The 26,530-nt window shown below is 35.1% G+C and overlaps 1 protein-coding gene across 5 annotated transcripts in view; it reads right to left on the bottom strand.

Moving 5' to 3' along the window:
* Positions 1-26,530, bottom strand: part of LOC106884418 (activating signal cointegrator 1 complex subunit 3) — a 491,782-nt gene that overhangs the window by 25,712 nt on the left and 439,540 nt on the right. For all 5 annotated transcript variants that reach the window (XM_052972249.2, XM_014935791.3, XM_014935790.3 and 2 more), the window contains 2 exons: positions 19,678-19,789; positions 12,780-12,914 (listed from right to left, as the gene is read on the bottom strand). In XM_052972249.2, the coding sequence (XP_052828209.1) occupies positions 12,780-12,914; positions 19,678-19,789 (247 nt within the window). The remainder of the gene's footprint in view (positions 1-12,779; positions 12,915-19,677; positions 19,790-26,530) is intronic.

Here is a 26,530-nt window from a genome sequence, read left to right as displayed (position 1 = left end):
TAGGATGCTTCTTTCATGATAACAGCAGTAATATATATAAGCAAAATGAATAAATATCAGCTAGTTTTGGCAATGGGCATTCTGTTCTTCAGTCAAATGAACAATCTGACCTGAATTAATATAGATGGTTGACACAATAATATTAAACACACACAGACATTATATAACTTAAACCTCAAGCAGAATTAGCATAACACTTCAAAATTTAACAAAGCTGGATCTTTTGCATTACAGATGCAATCCATTTGATGGGTTTCCATGCAGTTTCTGTTTTCCCAATTTTCATTTCAGGTGTTGACCAGAGGCTACAATAAAATACAATTGTCCAAAATGCCATGCTGCAGAATTGAACCTAGGATCTCATGATTGCAAAGTGAACTTGTTAATCAATTGGCCATGCTCCTTCCTTCCTTCCTTTCTTCCTGCCTAAACCCAAACAAACATCTATCTATCTATCTATCTATCTATCTATCTATCTATCTATCTATCTATCTATCTATCTATCTATTTATCTATCTATCTATCTACACACACACACACACACAATCAGTTTATTTTTAACAGAATCACAAGATATTGCTGTTCTGTGACATCAGTCGCTCAAAATGTTTGAGAAATGTGGACTATGATTAGATTCCTGTCAGCCTTCTCACAGAAAAAAAAAGGGAAAAAGGAATAGGAGAAAAAAAAAATTTAGGCTACAGGAGATGAGATGTTATAGCAAGATTATTTACTTCTTTTATACTGACTTTCTCCCTAATGAAGCAACATCAAAGATTGAAGCCAACATGATATGAGCTAATATCAATGTCTCAGGGCCTTACGATAATCACCTGGCATGATAAAGAAATAATCATTGGCCATTTCATTTTCGGTGTCTCTTCATATATGATTCAGACTCATTATTTTTCCTATAACTGTCAAATTAGTATTTTGTCAATATATCAATATTAATGGTGACTTGTAAATTAATAGATATTTATCTTTACTTGGTAATAATTTATCTCAGATGTCTAAATTATGTTTTAATACACACACACACACACACACACACACACACACACACACACACACACAATGTTATGTATATGTGTGTGTGAGAGAGAAGAAAAGAAAAAAGGAGAGAGAGAGAGAGAGAGAGAGAGAGAGAGAGAGAGTGGGAAGAGAGAACAAATGGGCCGAGCAAATTAGGTTGCTTCTTCTCCAGATATCATCTAATTGACATAGATTTTTGATAAAAATAATTCATACCAAATTCTAAACTAATTATGAAAATGCTTGGAATGAAATTAAATGAACTTTTCATAACTTTCATTATGAAAAGTACTCCCTCACTGAAAAAAAATGAACCACACAATCAGAAAAATGACCTTATTACAATATAATTTCTTTAGACACATTATAGCTGTCTATATTATAAATTAACTGAACTTTTAACTCCCAACAAAAACAAAAGTTATTGAATTTGTTAGTTAATCTGTTGTCATAAGTCATCTGGTTTATTTCTAATTTGGTTTCACAATGCATACTCTAAGCCAGTGTTTCTCAATGAGCTGGGAGCTGTGACGACTGGAAAAGGGTTGGACAAATTACCATGTTTAATAAAATTGAAAAGAGCTTTGAACATTTTAAACTTGTCCAGTCCAGTCCAGTCCAATGATGAAGAATGTAGAATTATATATATATATATATATATATATATATATATACAGGGCTAAAAGTCATGCACAAAATAAGTTCAATATGCTCTGGAATTGTCAAAGGCATACTCAGACTTTTCTAAAGTTGAATAGAATAAATAAAATAATGAATACACACATACTTATACATGATGAACAAAATGAAAAATATAATAACGTAAAACAAATAAAATGTCAAATGTTTTGGTGCATGACTTTTGGCCATACTGTGTGTGTGTGTGTGTGTGTGTGTGTGTGTGTGTGTGTGTGTGTGTGTGTGTGTGTGTGCGTGCGCGTGCGCGCGTGTGTGTGCATGCTTGTTTCAGTCACTGGACTGTAGCCATTCTGGGAAGCAACTTTGAAAGGTTTTAGTTGAACATATTAACTCCAGTACGTATTCTAGTAGTCTGCTAAGTTACAGGGATGTAAACGAACCAACAACAGGTGTCAAGCAGGGGGGAACAGACACAAATGCAAAGACACACACACACACACACAAAACTATATATATATGATGGGCTTCCTTCATTTTCTACCTACTAAATCCATTCACCAGGCTTTGGTCAGCCCAGTGTGTCATGTAGTGGGACTGAACCTGAAACCATGTGGTTATTGGAAGCAAACTTCTTACTATACAGCAGCCGTGCCTGTATATGGATACAAACTATTTTATTTTCACATTAATAAAAATAGGAAACAAATTTTACCGTATATTTTAGTACTTTTTGTGATAGGGCACAGCTTGATATTTATCAGTTTGAGAACCACTACAGCAGCAATTTGGTTAGAAATATCCAACACTTGCATAGTCCAGCCCCACCCCTACTTTGATTGTTATCTTTACTACCACTGACCTTCTCTTTCATTGATTCTCTAGTTTCAAGTTCTCCACCACTACTTCCACAACTAGAAACAGCAGCCCAATCTACCTCAAATCACACTCTACTATCTTTAAAAAAAAAAAAAGAAAAAGAAAGGGCCACTGATAATGTGGATAATAGGAAGAAGACAGGATGGTCGAGAGTGGAATGCCTTTCATCATAGTTCTGCGTGACCAGAGTTGATCTGGAGCAAAGCAGGAGCCCCACCACAACCACCTTCTCCTTTAACAATTATCTTTCTTCCATTTTTCACAGATTTTGTTGTTGACTTCATTTCCAAAGACCATTGGTCAAGTGTCTTTTTTCTTTTTAACAACAACAACAGCCGCTGCCGCCGCCGCCGCCACCGCCACCACCACCATCATAATCATTTAATGTTCAATTTCCATGCCGGCATGGGTTGAATGGTTTGACAGGATCCAACTATCTGCAGAACTGGTGAGCTCCAATGTTAGCTTTGGCATGGTTTCTAAGGCTGGATACTAATAACTAACTTTTAATCACATTAAAACAAAGAAACAAATGCTGTATTTATCAATTAATAATTTGGTCTCATAATCTTAAATTCCCTCCAACTTTCTCTTACACTCCCCCCTTTGCTGTCAGTCTCATATACTGACAGATTTACCTACAGTATATTTTTTAGACGATGATGAATAAAGGAAGTGAAAGTATGTGTAACTGAAATGGCTTTAACAAGTCATTTAACCCTTTAGCATTCAGATTACTCTGTCAAATGTGATGCTCATTTACATTACTTTGAATTAATCATGCATTATCTTGTAGCTTTGAGATTTTGATGATGTGATTGCTTATTTTTAGAATGACAATGTAGGTTAGGTGTGAGAAGCTACATCAGGCTGGTTTGAACATAAAACAGGAAGAATATTTTGGCCAGATATAAGGCAGAACAGTTAGCATGCTAGGCAAAATGCTTAGTGGCATTTCATGTCTTTAACTTCTGAAACTAGCATAGCTAGTGTGCTGCCTGGTGCAGCCCTTCAGTTTGCTGTCCTCAGGCCCCACCACAAAAAATACATATTGCCTACAGCAGACCCAAAAGTGGTGCCACCCCCATAAAAGTACCGATCCCACCACCCCACATGTAGCTACACTAGTGCTTTCTGAGCTCAAATTTCATTGAAGTGTACTTTACTTTTCATCTTTTTGGGGTTGATAAAATAAGTACCAGCTGAGTACAGGGGTCAATGTAATCAACTTTCCCCCTCCCACCAAACTCGTTGGCCTTGTGCTAAAATTTGAAACCAATATTTTGGCCAGATATGGTCAGCTGAAATGTTAAAGGGTCAATGTTTTGACAAGACTCACCAGGAGTTTATCTTTCATCTCTACAATACTTTCCACAAGTCATTGTCATATATATAACTTTACCACAGTGAAGACATAGAAAAGATTTTTTATAAAAGAAAATATTTTGGAAGGAAATTAAACCTTTTGTATTCAGATTATTCTGTCAAATGTCATGTTTGTTTAGTTATATTGTTTTGAATGAATCATGCATTATCCTGCAGTTTAGAGATTTCGATGATGTGATTGTTTAGTTTTAGAATGACATTGCAAGGTTGAAATGAGAGGCCAGATCTAGCCAGTTTCAACATAAAGCAGGTTAAATATTTGGACCAGATATGACCAGTTTGAATGCTAAAGGGTTAAAGAACGAAGTAAGAGATTACAACATCATGAAAATCTCACCAAAGTGAAATCAATAAGTTAAAGGGTTTATTTGTTTCTGCTAATTTCTGTTAAAGAAAGTACAACTAGTAGCTTGAAGATTTCATGTTGATTCAAATCTCTTTTTTTCCGTAACCCCAAATCTTTTACTCTAGAGTGCTAATCACACATCTGAAATAATGCATCTAGCCCCCCGCCATTCATGATAGTATTCTAGAAAAATCTGCTAAATACATCGCTCTCAAACACTATATAACCACTGATGAACTATGTCCTCTTCTAATGGTTCTACAAGAGCTATTGCTTTATTTAATTTGCTGACACTATGTCATTCTCAGATAACGAGAATATAAAGTTCATGGGAAATAGAAAAGAATGGGATGTTATGAAGTGATCAATAAAGAATAGCCTGCCCCCCCCCCCAAATAAAAAGCCTTGAGCATTTAAGTCTGACAGACGTTTGTGTGTGTACATATATGTGTGTGAGTGTGTGTGAGAGAGAGGGAGAGAGGGGAGGGAGAGATTGAAGACTGTTCAGCTGAAGGTAAACAGAAGATAAATATTCCACCTAATAGAAGATACCATCAAATGCAACTTTCTCTGAATAATGAACAATGCAAGAAGACTCCTTGTTATTGTTTGTCTGTGAGTGCTGTTACATCACTTAGTTTGAAAATAACCAAGACTAACTGGTAACTGCTGTAATGAAGAGAATCCAACCTGCTTAAGAAATGTTCAAACTTGTAACTCATGAAACCCATCTGACATGAGGGAAAAAAAAAGGAAAACCCACATGGATTAAAAAACAAAAAAACTGATAATCTAAAGAGGTTTAATAAGATTTCTCAATATGCCATTAGAGACAGAACATATGTCATTCTTTAGTTTTAGTACAGTCTTGTTCTTTCATCATAACCAATTAATAATCACATGCAAATACACAACGCATTCATGATAGTATTGAGGTAAGTGATTGTTTTGGTAAGATTATTAAAATGGTAAAGAGCAATGGAGATAGTCAAGTCAGTAGAGGACAATATCAAACAGCATTTAGCTGAGTCTGAACCACATTTAGCTTCTGCTCTTCTCAAGCCTGAGTTCAAAACTTGCTGGGGGTCTCCTACATCTTTCATTCTTTCAGGGCTGATAAAATAAGCATCAGTGCTACATTAGAGTTGATAAGGTTGATAGTGACTTTTCCTTAACTGTTTCAGTGTCAATCAACCTGATATTACTCTTCATCACATAATACAAAACTGCTTGTTTTGAAAGGTTCATATTTAAATTCAAATCTTCTATCAACTTACGCAATGTATATTCCATCATTAATATAATAATAACATGTTAATTATTTTACTACACCCCTACAAATTGTTGATTATTTTCAAAATTAACTGAGACACATTTGCAGTGTATTTTGTGAGAAATATGGTCACAAAAGGGTTATACAAACTGGCTCTATGCCAAACAAATTTAAAATTGTGTTTAATCTTTTCTCTCATTTACAACTCCAACAATATCTCATTATTTCAAAATTAGATTGCCTCTTTGTTTTCACTGGGAACCAAAAATGTCAAGTCAACTTTTAGTTTCAAGAATTACACATTTGAAAACTTTCCAGTTATTTCCGTAGAACATTTATGGGTGGAATAAATAGATAAACATTTTCTTTTCTCTGCTATCTATTTTTCAAGGTTAATTTAATTTCCTCAATAGAAGTTAAGAAATTATTCCATTTATCTGATTAAAAATAAACAAATCATATAATATGCCTATATTTCTTTATACCCCTACCTTTTCAAAAAACAAAAAAAGAAAGAAATATATATACAAAAATAATTTATCTTCTAAATAGATGAAGTAATTATTTGTAGCACAGCAACAACTGCACAAGCAAATCTGAAGGTATGACTATGTAGTAAAAAAGAAGTTTTCTTTGCCACCATCTTGTTTCAAGTTTGATTGCAGTGTGTAGCCCCTTAGGCAAGTGTTTTCTATCATAGCTTTAGCTTGACACAGTAAGTGGAATTTAATGGACAGAAAGTGTACGGAAAACAAATGAAACCCTATTGTTTTCGAAGATGATTATTCAGTTGTTTGATCATATGAACTCCCTGATTATTGATTCTGAGTGTAAGAGGCTGATAATTCCACAGACATGTGTTACTTACTTAAGCCATTTGCTCCCCACAGAGCAAAAGCCATTGACAACTTCTCTCTACAGTCCCCAAATCTGTCTTTTCTGTTTCTTTCCAGTTGGATCCCTACTTTTTCAGTTTTGCCTCAGTATCCTGTTCCCAGCTATTTTTAGGGCATCCTTTCTTCCATCTTCCTTGTAGGTTCAAGTTTCCCTGAATGAAAATCTTCCCTTCTGAGGTCTTGTTGGTTTTGAATCATCATTAATCTTTCCATTACCATTTCATTTTTTCTAGGTGGGGATGTTGGCCCTATGCAAGCTACTCTTTACCTCTGGAAGAGGGAGTTCATATTAGTCTGGTCTCTATCCTTTGACCTGTGTAGCATGGGAGGCCCTACAAGGAGCTTGCACTCCAATAGTATGCCTCTCAGGGTTATTAAGGCACAAAAGCCGTCACACCACAACAAGGACTGGACCTTATGGTAGATAGACATGTGTGTCCTTAGGGTAATTCTTGGTAGAATGAGCGTGATATTATGTGACAATGTTGGATCTTTAATAAATTATGCATAGGTGTAGCTGTGTGGTAAGAAACTTGCTTCCCAACTACATGGTTCTGGGTTCAGTCCCACTGTGTGGCACCTTGGGCAAGTGTCTTCTACTGTAGCCTCAGGCTGACCAAAACCTTGGAATTTGGTAGACAGAAACTGAAAGAAACCCATCATATATATATATGTGTGTGTGTGTGTGTGTGTGTGTGTTTATCCCTCACTACCACTTGACAACTGGTGTTGGTGTGTTTACATCCCTGTAACTTAGTGGTTTGGTAAAAGCAACTGATAAAATAAGTACCAGACTTTAAAAAAAAGTACTGGGGTTGACTCAATCAACTACAAATTCCTCAAGGTGGTGCCTCAGTATGGCTACAGTCTAATGACTGAAACAAACAGAAAGAAAAATCCATTTCACGGGCTTCTACACAGTTTCTCTCTATTCAGTTCCACTCAAAAGGCTTGGGTTAACACTTGCTCAAGATGCTACAGTGTGGAATTGAACTGGGGACATCATGGCTACAAAGCAGACTTCCTAACCATTCAACCATAATGCATATACATGTGTGTGTGTGTGTGCCTTTGTCCAGTGCATACCAGCAAAGGATGTAAATGACTATGAGAAAACTGAAAAAAGCCATCCTTTTTTTCCTTTTATGAATGAAGGCCTTGGAAATATTTATTCTGCAGTGAGTTACAGATACTCCCTTGCTGCTCTCTCACTCTGACGGTGAGATTGACAAGGGAGTGCTTGTAGTGACAAATGCAGTGAATTGGAGACTAGCCTATTGTTCACTATTTGCAGTCTAAAATAAAACAAAGTAAATAAATGGAACATTGATTTCTTTGTGAGCAAACAATAAAACAAAATATGGTAAGAACGTCATCTGGAACGAACTAGCATTATATAATATTACAAAACGTTAGAAGCAATCAGAAATTTAAGTAGATTTCATTATAAATTAATGCACCTGATAGACATATAAATTGATCTTTGTCTACAGAAGGAAAGAGGAATTATAAAATACTGCCTCATATTAAATGACTGTCATTGTTACTGTTTAACCCCAGGTCAGTTTGATCAAGCAGATCTATGATTAAATGGTTCCAACTATGATCACACCTAACACTATTTTCTGATCAATGTATCCAGGATTATGTACATACGTATATACACATACAAGATGAAGGTATGGTTATGTGGTTCAAAAGTTCACTTCTTAAAACCAGTGGATTCAGGTTCAATCCCACAGCATTCTGGCACCTTGGGCAAGTATCTTCTACTAAAACCTTGGGCCAACCAAGTCTTATGAAATGATTTGGTAGATGGAAACTGAAAGAAGACCATTATGTGTGTGTGTGTGTGTGTTGTGTTGTCTCAGATATTGTGCTATAGCTATAAGCAAGTGCCATTGTAATACAGTGTTCTTTGTTTGCAGTTTTGCATATTTTTCAGTCTTCATGTAATGAGGAAATATTACCATGCTTGGAAACAGGTGAAGCCTGATAACAGAAAAGGCACCTGGTCAGAGAAAATATGCTTCAATGAATTCTATGACCCATGCAAGCATGGAAAAGTGGATATTAAATCCATTTCATGGGCTTCTACACAGTTTCTCTCTATTCAGTTCCACTCATAAGGCTTGGGTTAACACTTGCTCAAGAAGCTACACTGTGGAATTGAACTGGGGACATCATGGCTACAAAGCAGACTTCTTAACCATTCAACCATAATGCATCCACATGTGGACTTACATATATATATAAATGCATATATGTGTGCACATATACATGTGTGTGTGTGTCTTTGTCCAGTGCATACTACCAAAGATAATGATATATGCATCTGATGGACTTCCACTCAGTTTCTATCTGCCCAATTTCACTTTGAAGCTTTTGGTCAACCCAAGGCTAAGATAGAAATTCGTTGCCCAAGGTGCTGTGCATCAAGATCAAACCCAAAACTATGTAGTTTTGAAGTGAAGTCTTAATCATACAGACATGCTTGAATCCTTAAATAAATGTACCATGCAATAAGATCAAACCCAGAAATTTCTGACTATGAAGTAAGCCTCTTAGTACCACATGGCTATGCTTGAACTATTTTCACTAAATCAAGAAATAGCTTCAGCAGGAGAGACAAAACCTGGCTGAAACTTCAATTAAATTTAGGTAAACAGATTCATGAGAATGTGCTTGGCTTAATGGTTAGGCTGTTGCAGTCATGATTGTAAGATTGCTCCAGTCCACTCAGTTGGCAAAAGTGAGTAATCCTGCAACAGAGCAGCATCCCATCCAAGTGGGAAACATATATGTCACAGAATCTATGAAACCAGACTTATGAGCCTATGGCTTGGGAAGGACCTTTGATTCTTTTTTTGTTTTTTTTTCAAAATAGATACATAAAAAGGTTTTCTTCACTCATGGACGAAGTAGAAACCGTTAATAACTTTAAAAACAATAATTATCGAATTAAGAATTAAGAACATATAATTAGCACATAACATTACCTAAAACAAAATAAAAGAAAATTAGACTTGATAATTACTAGTGCAAAAGTAATTAAGCAGCATTACTTTAACTAAACCAGAAGAAAATGAGAAACCTGTCAAATATACTATTACAAAAAAAAAAAAAAAATGCTATCATGTTAGTAAAGTCTAAATCTATGTAAGGCACAGGTATGGCTGTGTGGCTAAGAAGTTTGTTCCCCAACCACATGATTTCAGATTCGGTTTCACCATGTAATGCTTTAGACAAGTGTCTTGTGAGTGGATTTCGTAGATGGAAACCAGAAAAAGCCTGTCATATCATCAACATCATCCTTTAACATCTGTTTTCCATGTTGGCATGGGTTCGATGGTTTGACCAGAGTTGGCAAGCCAGAGAGCTGCATCAGGTTCCAGTCAGATTTGGCTTTGATTTTATGACTGGATGCCCTTCCTAACACCAGCCACTTTACAGTGTGTACTGGGTGCTTTTAAAGTGGCACTAGCTTGACATACACACACACACACTTGACTGTGTGCAAGTAAATGCATGTTTAACATTATTTTGGCATTACTTGATTGTCGTAAATGAATGTTCTTCATTTACAACATTCTGTGAAAACATGTCTGGTCATGGAGTAATATTACCTTATTTGGAAACATGTAATGGTTGGCAATAGACATAGAAAATTTGCCTCAATCTACTCCATCTGACCCGTGCAAGAATGGAAAAGTGGATGTCAAAAATAATTGTGCTTAATTCACATACGAATTGATGCTGCATGTAAAGATGACTGCATGCAAGCCATCTTACATGCAACCATGATATTACTTGCATATAAACAAGGGAACCTCTAAGTGGTTATTCAGCTTGCAATAGTAACCACATATTGCTGGCCTTGTGCCAAAATTTAAAACCAATTGTAACCACACATTTTTATATGACACCCTGCTGTTTAGAAAGTTAGTTAGGGTATACTGGATAATGTAGTCCCACATATACCCTGTCAGAGTAAAAAACAGGATAGTCACAGCTAGAATACCTTTTGATTATAGATCTACCTGATCAGTGTTGAACCTTAATTAAATAACAATATTTATCCATTTGTTTGGCAATAACTGTTTAATAAGATATTAACATTTTGCCTGTTAACATTATTTGTTCTGAAAAAAAAAAAAAAAAAAAATCTGTGAAAAGTTTCAGTGCTAACATTAATCTTTATGGTCTATAAAACTTTATTGCTATATAGTCTTGATGAAATGTTGTCCACAGACAGAACAAATTTTTAATCAAGATCTACAACTGTTACAATTTTTTTTTTTTTTGCTAAAGAAAAATAAAAACAATTTTCATATCAGCCAAGCCAGAACAAAAATAAAAAAATAAAAAATAAAAAATAAAAAACAAAAAAAAAACCCACTCAAAAACTTAATTATTTGATTACCTCTTGCACGCATCAGTTCTACTTTATAAAAATTTCTATCATGAAAATTTGAAATTAGAAATATATTACAAACTAAGAATCAAAATGTTAGTCCTCTTAGACATTTTAGCATAAATTAACCATATTTATAAGCCAGGTTCTGTTTGTTTGTTTTTGCCTTTTATGTTTGCTTTTAAATTAATGTATTCACTACTTGAAATATTTTTATGTTTAATTGCTTACACTAAATACTGTGATATCGCAATTTACAAGATGGTTCAGAAAATGAAAATAATTTTGCCTGAATTACTAGAAGTATAATTTGGATAATCTCCATGTATAGCTGTGTGGTTAAGAAGCTTACTTTGCAGTCATGTGGTTTTAGGTTCAGTTCCATTGCATGGCACCTTGGGCAAGTGTTTTCTACTTTAGCTCCAGAATGACCAATGCCTTGTGGGTGAATTTGGTAGAGAGAAATTGTGTGTTAGCCTGTCATATGTGTATGTGTAAGTGTATGTATGTGTGTGTCTTTGTGTCTGTGCTTGGCGACTGGTGTTGGTTTGTTTATGTACATGTAACTTAGCAGTGCAGAAAAGACACTGATAAAATAAGTACCAGACTTTAAGCAAAAAATATAAGCACTGGAGTCGATTTGTTTGACTAAAACCCTTCAAGGTAGTACCCCAGCATGGCTGCAGTCCAATGACTGAGACAAGTAAAAGATAAAGGATAAATGATATGTCATTCTTATCTCTGCAAAATGATGGGAGTAACTGTTTATTTTTTTCCTTTTGATAATCTCAATGATATAAAAACTGCAATATACATAACGATAACAGATTTTCATATCAATATCTTTCAATCAATCAATGAGGACACATAGAGTAAACCCACCATACTTCTCCTCACTTACTGGCTTGCATTTCTTGTTTATAATATAATCAATCTAAATAGTATCTTAACTAAGATGACATACTCAGTTTTACAATGTCATAGTCTTTTTAGTTCTCTACTGAATAGAATATTTTTTTCTTTGTATTTCCTTTACAAAGCACACAATACGATTCAAATAATAAATTAAGTAAACAAGGAAACTGAATATCTTATTGATAGTTCAATCTGTCCACCTCGAATCAATGGAATAGTAGTATTGTATTTCTTTTGAAATTTACTCCTTAATTCACATCCTGCACTGTACTGCACATATGGCCCTCATTGAAAACTTTCAGTAGCATATCAATATTTTTATAAAAAGAGGTTGCCTAGCTCCTGCCTCAACCTTTCTTCATTTTGAGAGATCCACCATGATCATAATTACAGTGCGGAGGGAGGGATGGAGGGAGAGAGAGAGAGAGAGAGGAAATGATCCTTGAACTTGGAGTAGTGCACTCTATTTATCAACTCAGAAAAATCATAGGTCAAGTTAATCTCAGAAGAGTTTGAACTCAATGAGCAGAGAACCAGATCAAACACCATAAAGCATTCCTACATTCTGACACCATCATTTTGCATCCATTTCCCATGCTACCATGGGTTGGATGGTTTGACCACAGTTGATAAAGCCAAAGGTTGCACCAAGCTTCATTGTCTGTTCTGGCATAGTTTCTATTGCTAGACACCCTTCCTAATGCTAACTACTTCACAGAGTGTACTGACACCAGCACCAGTATCAATTCTGGTGTGGTGGACAGGTTTCCTTGAGTACAGTAATGCATAAGATATCTCAATCCTTAGTTATTTCCTTCATAAAGATCAGTGTCTTGAGGTTGGCTTTCAAAACTTCATCCCATGTCTTTCTGGGTCTCCTTCTTCCACAAGTGTTCCATCTGTATGCAACTGTTTACCAATTCACACCTGTAGTTTTTTTTATTTAATGCACATAAATAAACCAATAAATAATAATGAAAAATAAGAAAACAAACTTACAGACAAGATTTTGATAAGTTCGGGTATTCCACAAACTTCACTGAGTTCTTCATGGAACATCCTGAGAGTTTTATGGCTCAAGTAATAATAAGATGCTATTCTCCCAAGGGTAGTTGGCTGGATTCTGGAATTATTCTGTCATGGTAATAACAACAGAAATTAGGAATGTGACAGAATAAAAACTGTACAAAAGGTATGCTGAAAGAATAAGAAAAACATCTTTTAAAATTTCTTCAATTTCAGTGTTAGGTTGGATGCAGGCATGGCCTTGAGGTTTAGAAGTTTGCTTTGCCACCACATACTTCGGGGGTTCAATCCCATTGCATGGCACACTGGGCAAGTGTCTTCTGCTATAACCCTAGGTTGATCAATGCCTTGTAAGTGAATTTCGTTAATGGAAACTGTGTGGAAACCTGTCACACACACACACACACACACACACAGAGAAATCATCTCAAAAGTAAATAGACACCATCATCTTTGAAAGATTTATTTATAAAAACAAACTGACATCATTTGATGCATTTAAATAATTAATGTAGTATTTAGTAGAAATGCCTTGTGCACTTTGTAATGATTTAACCTATGTTGGCATTATACTAATTAGTAGTGTCCACACAGATAAGGAAGTATAAAGAGATCTCTGTATATATACATATATGTATACACACAGACACATCTATATGCATATATATACAGGGGTTGGACAAAATAATGGAAACATCTAGCATCATAGCATCATAATTTTGAAATATCTATAAAACTGTCAAAAGCTTGTTTACTTTTATGTTTTTTGATTTATTAATAGTGTTGCTAAATATGTCTTGCTAAAATTGCTGTTTCTTTTCAGATGTCATCAGAAAAAAGTAATTAAAATTCATTAAAATGACAGATATATTGGGCTTTCAAAGAGTTCAAATTGTTGGTGCTCGTATGGCAAGTGCTAGCATAATGAAAACAGCCGAAATGTTTGATGTATCAAGAAGTACTGTCTTGAAAGTAATGACAGCCTTTGAGAAAGAGAGAAAAACCTCGTCGAAAGAAAACTAAAACTTTCAGATTGGACTGTTGGACTCTTATGTGAATTGTTAGAAAGGATCACAAAAGTACAGCTCCCAAAATTACTGTAGAGCTTAATGACCACCTTGAGAACCCAGTTTCCACAAGAACTGTTTGCTGGGAGCTGCACAAAGCTGGATTTCACAGTGGGCGGGCTGCAATCAGAAAACCACTACTTTCAAAAACAAACGTTGCAAAACGTTTAGAGTGGAGTAAAAACCTACAGAATTGGTCCCTAGAGTAGTGGAAAAATGTTATTTTCTCAGACAAGTCATCCTTTACCTTATTTCCCACCACCAGCTGAGTATATGTGTGGAGACAGCCAAAAGAAGCATTTGACCCAGACTGCCTTCTTCCAACTGTTAAACATGGAGGAGGATCTGTGATGATCTGGGGGGCTATATCTTGAAAATCTGCCGGCCTAATGTTTTCCTTTCATGGCAGAATTAATAGTCAAGACTATTTAAGCATTTTATCTGATCAAATTCATCCTATGGTTGCAGAACTGTTTCCAGAGGGAAATGCAATCTTTCAGGATGATAATGCACCAATTCGCACAGCTAAAGTTGTTACTGAATGGCACAAGGAACATTCTAGTGAAGTTGAACATCTTATCTGGCCACCACAGTCCCCAGATCTCAATATTATTGAACATTTGTGGTGCATTTTAGAAAAACAAGTAAGGAGTTGATATCCTCCATCATCATCACTACAAGAATTGGAGACTGTTTTAGCTGAAGAATGGACAAAAATTCCTTTGGAAACAATTCAAACTTTGTACAAGTTCATACCTTGTAGAATTCAAGCTGTAATTATTGTCAAAGGCAGTCCTACCTCATATTAAAATAGATTTGTTTGAAATTTTAAGGTGTTTTCATTATTTTGTCCAACCCATGTATATATATATATATATATATATATATATATATATATATATATATTACATGATATATAAGGAAATAATGTTATTCTCAAACATAGGATAATGCTAATAATATAGCATGAACAAAATGAACTACCCATATTTTGCAGAAAAATGGGTAGTTTTTCCTGTTCATGCTATATTATTAGCATTATCCTGTGTTTGAAAATAAAATTATTTCCTATCTTTCAATACATCTCAATGCTTCTAAAGCAAACCTTGTTTGATTACTTTCATCGGAATTTGTATTACAGGAGATATATATATTATATATCAACATCATCATTGTTTAATGCCTGCTTTCCATGCTGAAATGGGTTAGATGGTTTGACTGAGGACTGGCTGGCAAGCCAGGAGGCTGTGCCAGGCTCTAATAGGATCTGGCAAGGTTTCTATAGCTGGATGCCCTTCCTAATGCCAAACATTCCAAGAGTGTAGTGGGTGTTTTTTATGTGCCACCAGCATGGGAACCAGTTAAGCGACACTGGCAATGACCATGCTCGAATGGTGCTTTGTAAAGTGCCACCAGCACGGGACCAGTCAGGCAGCACTGGCATTGACCACGTTTGTATAGTGCTTTTTACATGCACCAGCATGGGAGCCATTCAGGTGGGACTGGCATCGACCACGCTTGAATGGTGCTTTTTATGTGCCACCAGCACGGGTGCCAGTCAGGCAGTACTGGCATTGGCCACAACAATGATTTCGCTTGACTCAACAGGTCTTCTCAAGCACAGTATATTGTCCAATGATTGGAGGGTACTCTTAAATGGGATGGTTATGTGACACTGGCATAGGCTACTTGGCTTGCTGGGTCTTCTCAAGCATAGCATATCTCCAAAGGTCTCAGTTGCTGTCATTACCTCTGTGAGGCCCAACATTCGAAGGTCGTGCTTCACCACCTCAGCGACTTGGCAAAAGAGTCTGATAGAATAAGCACAAGATTAAAAAAAGAAGTACCGAGGTTGATTTGTTAGACTAAACCCTTCAAGGCAGTGCTCCAGCATGGCTGCAGTCCAATGGCTGCAGTCCAATGGCTGAAGCAAGTGAAAGATAAAAGATTTACCTTTAAAAGGAACTCGGCATTAAAACCACTAATTTGAAACAGCAAAGAACTACAGACCAACCAATAGTCTTTGGTTTATGTGCCCACCACTTGCCAAACAAGTGATTACATTTTAGAGTGCTTTTCACTGTTTTCTTTCTCAAACTGGTTCTTAAATTTGATAACATTTACATTAAAAACCATCATCATTACTGTCACCAGCAGCAGCAGCAGCTGCTACCACTGCCAACAACAACACTGTTTTAATGTTTGCTTTTTCATGCTTGTATGGGTCAGATGAAATTCATTGAGATTTTCTATGGTTGGATACTCTGGCTGTTGTCAATGTTAAGATATTTCCTCCAGTTCTTCAAGTATAAACAGCACAATAGGCAGACATGATTTCATGGAAGATTACTAATGAACAACATCATCTGTATGACAGTCATACTCTAGCATATCATATCAAGACAAGGAGACATGAACACATACACACACACTCATTACAGACGTACATGTATACATACACACCACACTCACACACACATATGTATATACATACTCATTGCATACACACATATATGATGGGCTTCTTTCAGTTTTTTCCTACCAAATTCACTCACAAGACTCTGGCCTACCCAAGGCTACAGAAGAAGACATTTGCTCAAGGTACTGTGCAGTGGAACTGAACCCGAATTTATGTTGTTGAGAAGTGAACTTTTTAATTACATAGCCACACTCTTAATACTCTTTCCCTTGATCCTTCTACTATCAACTTATTTGAGACTGCTTTTGGACCTATGATAAACAAAATTCTAATTTTAAAGTTTTCCTTTGTAAACTAAAATCGTACCATAATTTTGGTTAAGCAACTTATTGTATAATTAGATATAGAGTAACAAAAGGGTTAAGCTTTTGAGGTTAAATTTCTCAAGCAAGCTGAATCTGTGACTAGATGTTCTTTTTTCCCATTTTTTAAAAATAATTTAATCAGAGAACAAAGTGATCCTTTTTAGAGCCCATGAGACTGGTGAGAGGAAGTTATTCTCAGATCAAAGACCTGGCTTGATTATATTCAACAATGTAGACTTTGCTAAAGGTACGCAAGTGTCAGGTAGTGATACTAAAATCAGAAAATCTGGGTACCAGGCAGAAACTGAATTTCTAATGCCTTTGAAAAAAAATCATGAACTTCATAATTTCATAATGTCTAAAATTCTGAGATTTCATGCTTATGTAAGGATGGAATATTTATTTCATACTTAAGCAAAAGTTCCTGTATTTGAAGGAGAGTTGAAATGAGAATTTTGTAAGGTTTCTCTGCTTCTCAAGAATATGAGCAATATAAAAGTAGAATGACTTACAGCTGGGAATCAAAATATGGTTTGTTGATTAATTTCAGTGAGAGTTTATATAACTCTACTCATACAATTTTATTGTATCTAACAACTAATTTTACATATTATCAAAGATTTTAAAACAATGTTTCTCTTAATCATAATTTGCTTCCTCTGTACATGAAGAAATGTATTCAGCTTGAACATTATTCTAGTTACATATGTTCTGGTATACATATTGCTTTTACATATTTCTACAACTGCCATGGGGACAGATGTGCTCACATAAATTTTATCAACTTATGCAAGCATGGACATACAAACATAACATATGTGTGTGTGTGTATGTATGGCTTAGTAGAAGGAAGGAGAAAGACTCTTTAATGAAAAACAATTCCATCCATGTAAGCATGTAAAAACAGATGTTGAAGGGAAAAGAGTTTGCATTTTGTATTGGCTGTCCTAAGGATAATTCCAATAAAGCCAAGCCCTTCTTATAAAAGGAATGTTAAAATCATTATATGATGTAAACCTTACATGTAGAAAACAGCTAGACATAGATTAAGATGTTCTTGTTAATTAACTGCAGAATCTCTACTCCAGCAGATGTCTGGCATAGAAGTAACTAAGTAAATATTCAACAGAGATAGACAATGGATAAAGCATGTTTCAGTTAGGTTTGAACTTTGCCATGTAATATATGATTGTAGGAACTATACTAAGGCAATTAGAACATATTCTGATTCCCTTCCAAACAACAACAACTTTAAAAAAAAAAAAAAGATGGATTTAATATGTTGCATGGAAGAGAATCAGTGAAAGTATCAATTTGAAAAAAAAAGTTATCATAGCATGTAATATTAAATAGAAATGGGAAAAGTATAGAAAATTTGAAGGAAAAGAGGTAAATATAAAACTGATTATTGGTAGGCTAACAAAGATTATTTTTAAATATATAACTTTCCTTCCTCATAAAATTCAAATGATTATAGGGTGAACAGTTATATGTAGGAGATATATGTAAACCTTGTAAAAAGGTTAGTTAACTGATCAGGGTAAAAAAAACATTTTAGCAGTTTTTGTTGTTGAGAATACTGAGTTTCAAAGAGAAATAATAGTATATTGGAAATTCAAAGAACATGAAACAGTGAGGATTCTTTGGTTTAAGAAGTTGGAGTAGAAAGTTTCTATTCTAAGAGGTGAGTTATGATAAAGTGCAAATATTACAAAGAAAACCCATTGTAACACATTACATCAACATTGATATTTCAATCACAGAAAAAGTATATTTGGTATACATTTATTTCCTAGAAGCAGGACCCCTCAACCAAATACCACTCAAGTACTATCTATATCAAGAAACACACACTTACATTCCTACCCTAAACATGAGTAGCACTTAGCTCTCATGGTTGCTCTAACTCTTCAGCCTCACTATCACAAATGTCTCCTTCAGCAAAAGCATATCCTTAACACTTTAACTGTTAAATTAAATTTCATAGTTATTCCAGTAATGTTACATATCTACCAAAACAGAAAAAAAAAAATAAATAGAATTGGCTTTTCTGCAAGTCACGTTACCTCAGTAAACTTGGCAGGTCTCAACAGAAAATAGTTTCAAACACAACGTATCTCAACAAAAAGACAGATTTGGTATATAAAACTGCTTTATGCAGTTAAGGGCAATGAAATTTTGAGTGGATATATCTGATTTCCATAGTAAAAGGGTTAACATAGCTAGGACTACATCCCAAACCTGAAGGCTAGTCCTTCTGTTCAAGGCTAGAAAATATTTAAGACCCTAATAATCACTGACAAAAGCAAAACTTGCAATGGACTATTGCTCCTACATCTAGGATAGTATGCTGCTATGCACCCAGACATCTTGGACTATATCTTGACCTACTAACATTAAGTTACTCACAGACATGCTCCAGTCTCTGACCCACATGCATGCTATCTCCTCTTTCTGTCTTTTCTACTCTACTATAATGGCTTCTGTTCTTTGTAGTTGACTGGTCTTGTACTTCCTTCATTCAGATACTCCCAACAAACATGTTTCTCCATCTCCCATTACCATTGTTGTGTTCAGTTCACACCAAGACCTGCATAAACTATTATGCCCAGTTATTCCTTCTAAAAACATTGGCCCTCTGGAATCTCCTTCCTGCTCATTTTGCAGATAGTGACTTGCAAAAATTTAAACAGAATATTAACAACATCAATTTCACTGGTCTTAGAGGATCTACAGAAGTCAAGGCACTGCCTCCACCTCCAGTCCTAGCAAGTAAAAAGCAAAACAAACAATGTAATATTTGTCAAACACAGGCAATGCATAAAATACTGACATCTGTTGTGGAACACTAATGAAGAATATTTTTAATCTGGTTGGTTTGTATTTCAGACAATGCAAACAATGGTCCATATTGTATGCAAAGCTTCAGAAATAAAGATTAGTAAAAAACATACAAGAGTTGTATTTATTTAGTATTAATTATAAAACAGACTGCAATTCCACATTTCAAAGGGATTTACCTCATCAATTCCAATGCAGTATGACTGGCTCAAATCGTAAACACATTTCTCCACTAATTCAGACAAGTATTTATTGATAGAGCTGTAATCTGTGTCATCCAATTCATAGTAGCTGGAAAAAAAAAAAAAAAAAAAAAAAAATTCTGATAAACATGTCTATATTTCTTTTGATAACAAAACAAAACAAGACAAAAAAAAAAACTGGTTATCTTTTAACTGACTGAGTAATCATTTGTTGAAAAGCAATCTTGTAATCTTGGAACAGGCAAATCTGAAGCAAATGAAACATTGATTTCTTTGTGAACAGATGATATAAAAGAAAATGAAACGAGAGCATATCTGGAACAGTGAAGCATTATGTAACATTACAGAGCATTAGAAGTAATCATAAATTCAAGAAACATTCATTATAAATTAATGCGCTTGACAGATATTGATCTTTAACTGCAAATGGGAAGATGAATTATAAAATATGGTTATCATATTAAATGCAAATAGATGATCAGTTTCAACGAAAGTCAATATCAAGAGCTATTTGAATTACTGATTTTCCTTCCTAAATATATCCATAATGAACCTGCAAAATAATCACCATAGCAATGTCCGAATATCGAATATGATGATCAGAATATAATTTTTTGGATGCCATGTTAAAGCTTATCCATTTTTAATTTGGACAGTTGCTAATTCTAAATGGAAGTGGTTTGTTCTAAAAGCAGGACTACAGAACTAAAAAAAAAGAAAAAGAAAAAGAAAAAAAAATTGATTGAATAGAACAAATGAAAGAAAATACTGGTTATGTAACTCCAATATAGATTTTCATGACTTTTAAAATCATTGTCAAAATTATTGTGCTTCCTACTTATTAGAAAGAGAATCAATTCTAAATGAAGTTAATTTAATGCCTGTCTGCCTTGCTTTCCACACACACACACACACACACACACACACACACTGTAAGAAAAACAATGTAAAATTATCATTTACTCAAGTTAAGAGGAGAGAGAGAGAAGCTTCTAAGAACTGTTAGTACACTGTCAACTAAGCAAGATTGCCTATGTCACCTGTGGAATAGTTTTAGCACGGAAATGTTAGTGCCAAATCTTTAAAATCCTATACTAGTTACATTATCTCTCAGTTGTCACATAATCTGTTACACATAAACAAGGTTTGTAACTACCTTCCTTTTGTAATGAACATGTTATTACAAAATGAATGTCTTTGGCATCAAGCTTTGACTGAATGCAATGATTTGTGGTACAAATTGGCAAATTTACAGAATGCTAGTATTTCTCACTCTACTAGGGTGTTTCTTTCTGTTTTTTTCAATGGTTTAGCTACAAGACAACATCCAAGAACTTTTCTGTAAGGCCTTTGAAAGTGTAGAGGAAAGAGAGGAAGAAACTATGATTTAAGCATTACTGTATTAGGAAGCAGTACATCAAAATATTGAGTTATCCTCAAATCAGAAACCTGATTTGAATACTTGCAACAAAGATGATACTGCTAAAGGCACTAAAAGTTATGAGGTGGTGTTAAACCAAGGGATAAATTAAATCCACTATTCAGGGGCAAAAACAGTCCAGCTAACAGGCTTTTGCAGTTTCTGTCTCCCCAATTTCAAGTGCAAACGTTCCACTGATTGATTTCAGGTGCAGTGCAGTAGAATCAAACCTGGAACCATGTGATTTCAAACAGAGAAATAGCATCTAAATCAGTGCTCTGCAACCTTTTTTCTTTTACTTGCAGTACACTTATATTTTTTTCAAAATTCGACAGCACACCTGAACTAAAAGTATCAGGAAAAAAAATGATATTCAGTTTATGCTGCGGCACACTTAGCATTGTCTCACGGCACATCAGTGTGCCATGGCATACCAGTTGCGGAGCACTGATCTTAATCACCCTCTGATACAAATCTTTTGCACTCAACTGTGTTGAAGACAAAAAAAGGATACAGAAAGTAAGGGAGTCTGAGATACATTATGTTTAGGAAAGAAAAAATATTGGATAGCCATGGCTGGAATATAATCATATTGGTCGGATTAAAGCTCAGTTGTATGTGTGTATGTGGATAAAAAAATAGTAACAACCCATCAGCCCCATCAAAACCAATGCAGCCATGTGGTTATTCAACTTTCTAGAAATTGTAACCAAATCTCCCTCAAATTCTAACCTATCATCATTAAGTATACATTGGATAGTGTAATTCTAGATACACTATGTCTGAATTGTCATCGTCGTCATTATCATCATCATCATCATCCTTTAACGTCCGCTTTCCATTCTGGCATGGGTTGGACTGAGGACTGGCGAACCAGATGGCTGCACCAGGCTCCAATCTGAGCTGGCAGAGTTTCTACAGCTGGATGCTCTTCCTAATGCCAACCACTCCAAGTGTGTAATGGGTGCTTTTACGTGCCACTGGTACAAGGGCCAGTCAGGTGGTACTGGCAACAACCTCGTTCAACGACCTCACTTGAACGGCCATGTTCAAATGGTGTTTTTTACGTGCCACCTGCACAGGAGCCAGTCCAGCGGCACTGGCAATGACCTCGCTTGAATGTTTTTTCCCGTGCCATTGGCACAAGTGCCAGTAAGGTGACGCTGGTAACGATCACACTCGAGAATGAAAAAATGTGTGTGTGTGTGTGTATCATGGCGTTACATGCTTTTGATCAGAGACAACCTAGAACTAAACAATAACATCAAACATACATAAACAAACAACAAAAAGGATCCTTTGGTCATTACTGGATGAAGCAGAAGTGGGAGTAGAGAAAGAGGAAGAGTTAAAAGAGGAAAATGGGAAGAAGAATAGAAGGAATATATATTTATTGCATGCAGTTACTTCTTTCTCATCAAATCTGAAAATTATATCAGAGTAGACTGAAAAGGTAAATTATTTTCAGCTTTGGAGCTGTTCAAGAGGAAATGCTTCAATCTAAGTCTTTATATTATCTAAATCAATAGTTTCAGAGTGTTGCCCATGTATGTGCAGTTACAAGTTGTTGTGCCTTTTGTCCTGTAACTATTGCTCTGTCATACTGGATAAAGATTGGTATTTATGGTGTTGTACAATCATAGAACATAAGTGGCTTAAACAAGGCTGGCCTGGGGCTGAACAACAACAACAGCAGCAGCAGCAGCAGCAACAACACAATCACCATCATCATCAATCACCCCCACCTCCATCATCATCATCATCATCAATTAAATGAGTGACATCACCATCTTTAAATGTTTGACGAATTTAATGCAAAATTATAGTAGTTTGCAAATAATTTTAAATGGAAACAAAAATTGAAAACAAAATGACAAGTTCAATTGAAAGAAAAAAGAAGATCAACTAGATAGTCATAAGAGATGCTATTTAAACATCCTGTTCAAACCCTAAAAATAGAAAGCACCCTGATATTGCTGATCTATTTTAAACAATATATCAAATTCACTAGGTAAGAAGAAAAACAGTATTTTCTACTCTCCTACTCTTATTACCTGATAGTAAACACATGCCATTTATCAAATATAAGCAAAACAAACAAACACACACACACACACATATACACAGACGCAGAGTAAATCAAGGTTAAGCAGAGTGGAGCCTTCCTTGAAGGGAGAAGAAATGTAGGTTAGAAATTAAACTGAAGTAAAGAGATAAATCTTGGACTATTAATTTAGATGTAAATACGTATGTATGAAACTATAATGTGTTCTATAGGTGATTTTTTTTTTTTTTTTTTTTGCATAGGCACAGGAACACTAATTCAGGAAGAAGGTATGCCTGATTCAATCCATCTAAGTAACTAACTGGTACTTATTTCATTGACCACAAAAAGGCAAAGTCAACCTTAGTAATATCTGAAGTTACAACGTAAGGAGATATAACCAAATATCACAATGTATTTTGTCAAACATTCTTCTGATTGATTTCTAACTTTGGACAAGGTTACAGTACTCCCTCTGGTATTTTATCAATCTTGGTAGAAGGTGCTTGTGTCTGCCTTATTATGGCTGGTCTGAGGCTAAAAAGCTGCTAGTGTTCCAGCTGGTCAGCAAAAATGAATAAAATGAATATAAAAGAAGGAAAAACAGTGAGGTACATTTTATAAAAATCGAAATAATGAAAATGACAGAAGGGAATTTTAATAACTCTTAAGAGTCTTAAAGCTATATGCATATTCTTTTATTCTTTTATCTGTTTCAGTCATTAGACTAAAGTCATTAGACTAAAGTCATTAGACTAAAGTCATGCTTGGGTACTACCTTGAAGGGATTTAGTTGCACAAGTTGATCCTAGTACTGATTTTTTAAAGCCTGGTACTTAGTCTATCAGGTTCTTTTTGCTAAACTGCTAAGTTATAGGGATGTAAACAAACCAACATTGGTTGTTGAACAGTGATGGGGAACAAACACACACACACACACACAATGGGCTTCTTTCAGTTTCTGTCTATCAAATCCACTCAAGGTTTGGTCAGCCCAGGATTCTATTATAGAAGACTCAAGTTGCCATACAGCAGTACTGAACCTGGAACCATGCAGTTGGGAAGCATCTTACCATACAGTCACACCTGCACCTAAAAAAGTTGTGCCCAATGGCTGCACTTCAATCTTGAGCAATGCTATTGCTTTATTGTCTTTTAAAGACATGTGCAGCATGGATGAGGCACTTGAGGCCTGCTAGGGACTTACTTTTGCACAGATGTGACAACAATGTATGCTACTTGCAACAGGTGTTTAGAGAGTTTACTGGTCATGCTGACATATGCCTTTTGTTACATCATAAAATGATTTTTTGGGGGTATGGCCAGCCATAGTATCCAACACATAACAATGATATATATATATATATATATATATATATATATATATATATATATATATATATATATATACACACACTTATAGATACAAACCAGTCTGGACAAGGAAGGTATGGAATCTTGAAGAGTCACTGAATAGTTAGAGATTGAGAATTCTTATTGAAGTGTTTGACAAAATAGAGGAGGAGATAGAAATGTATAACAATGAGAACAACTAGAAGTTCTCATTGGACAATCTAGTGAAGGTGACAGACCAAAGTTGTGTTTAGTACAAAGTTTCTGCCAGGCAGAGGTTGATGTGGTGGTGGAACAGTGACGTAAACAGAGCCATAAAAGTGAAGAGATAGGCTTGGAAAGACTGGAAGAATTGGAGTAGTAGAGAACTCTATCAGCTAGCTAGAAGAGAGAATAGGAGACAGATCTATTTAGCAAGTGGAGAAGCAGAAAGGAAGGGCTTTTCCAATGTTCTACAGTGTGGGGACCAGAGGCATGAAGTGTTACAAATCGCAAGACAGTATACCAGGAAGGGCATCTAGCTATAGAAAATTTACCTCAACAAATTTCCATCCAACATATGTGAGCATAGAAAGGTAGATGTTAAGATGATGATAATGATACATACATACATACATATATATTGGGTTTTGACTCTGGAGTTGACTCCTTTTAAGCTCATCAACAGGTACAGGTTATCAAATATGACTTTAAATCAGAGACTGATTGTTTTACAGATCATATTTCTGAAAATTTGTAAATATGGATTTTATATATAATGTCAAAGAGCTGACATCCAATTGTATCAGTATAATGGTACCTCAGGAATCTATAGTTGCATATATTATATAATAATATAGTAACACACTTGAGATCACATATTGATGAAACAATTGTAAATCTATGTAATAAAATGATTTTCTCACTTCCTTGTGAATAATTATGTAAATTATTTTCCTTGCAGATAATTATATAAATACACATACGCACACGCATGTTCCTGCCAACCCAGTTTCACTAAGGAGGTTTGGGTTGACTCAAGGTTATAAGAAATATGAGACTGAATATGGAATTCATGGGTATGAAACAAACTTCTTAACCATACTATCCTTCCCACATACATCTGTTTTAACATAATTTCTCTGTACCCTTGCTTCCTACTACAAAATGTAGTGATTATTTAGACCAGTGTTTCTCAACCATTTTTTACCTATGGACCCCTATTTTACTCACGTTAAACATCCCAGCTATTCAATGCTTAAAAGTTCACATTATCTATAATTATAAAAGTGAGATTCTGACTGTCCATCTAGGAACCCTGTATCTCAGTCTACATTTGCTCTACATAGATATATTATACCTTTTTGGAATGAGAATGATCCTAGGATTGAAAATCTGCCCTTCATTTGGTTCTTGAATATCCAGCATTGGGATCTGATTTAAAAGCATTTGAGTTGCTATTTCTAACAGGTAAAGCTTGGCTGATTCACACCAGCTTGGTTGGCATTTGTCAGATGATGTCAGAGATCAAGGGGGAGATAATTTTACATCACAATAAGAACTTTGGGACAAATTGACCAATAGTTAGAATTCAACTTGGGACTGGAAAATTAGAAGGATTGCATTACAGAATTAATTCTCATCCGTCCTTAACCTCTGATCAAACACCACCAGGGCATATAGTCATTATACATGTATTATAGTCATGCTATTTAGCTCTATTTGGTTTTGGGCTGCAGACCCAATTAGTCCTCTGTAGCAGCTAGCTTAAAAGTCCACATGGAGTATGGCTTTTAAACTAGTATTTTTATAATTAAATATTATTAGAACTTGTGTAAAAAAAAATTAAGATTGTAGAAATATAACCAATTTATTGCAGACAAATTTTAACAACATATTATATGGACCCTCAAGGATCATATGAACCTTGGTTGAGAACCACAGATTTAGACATTTAATTTGACCTGTAAGAAGATACAATAGTGTGAGTCCACCAATGCATTATCTTTATGAACAACAGAGGTTTAATTAGG

The sequence above is a fragment of the Octopus bimaculoides genome, chromosome 1, assembly GCF_046866305.1.
Source record: "Octopus bimaculoides isolate indiv1 chromosome 1, ASM4686630v1, whole genome shotgun sequence".
NCBI classification, from domain to species: Eukaryota; Metazoa; Mollusca; class Cephalopoda; order Octopoda; family Octopodidae; genus Octopus; species Octopus bimaculoides.
The sequence above is the reverse complement of the archived record's forward strand: the minus strand, read 5'-3'. Positions and strand labels throughout refer to the sequence as shown.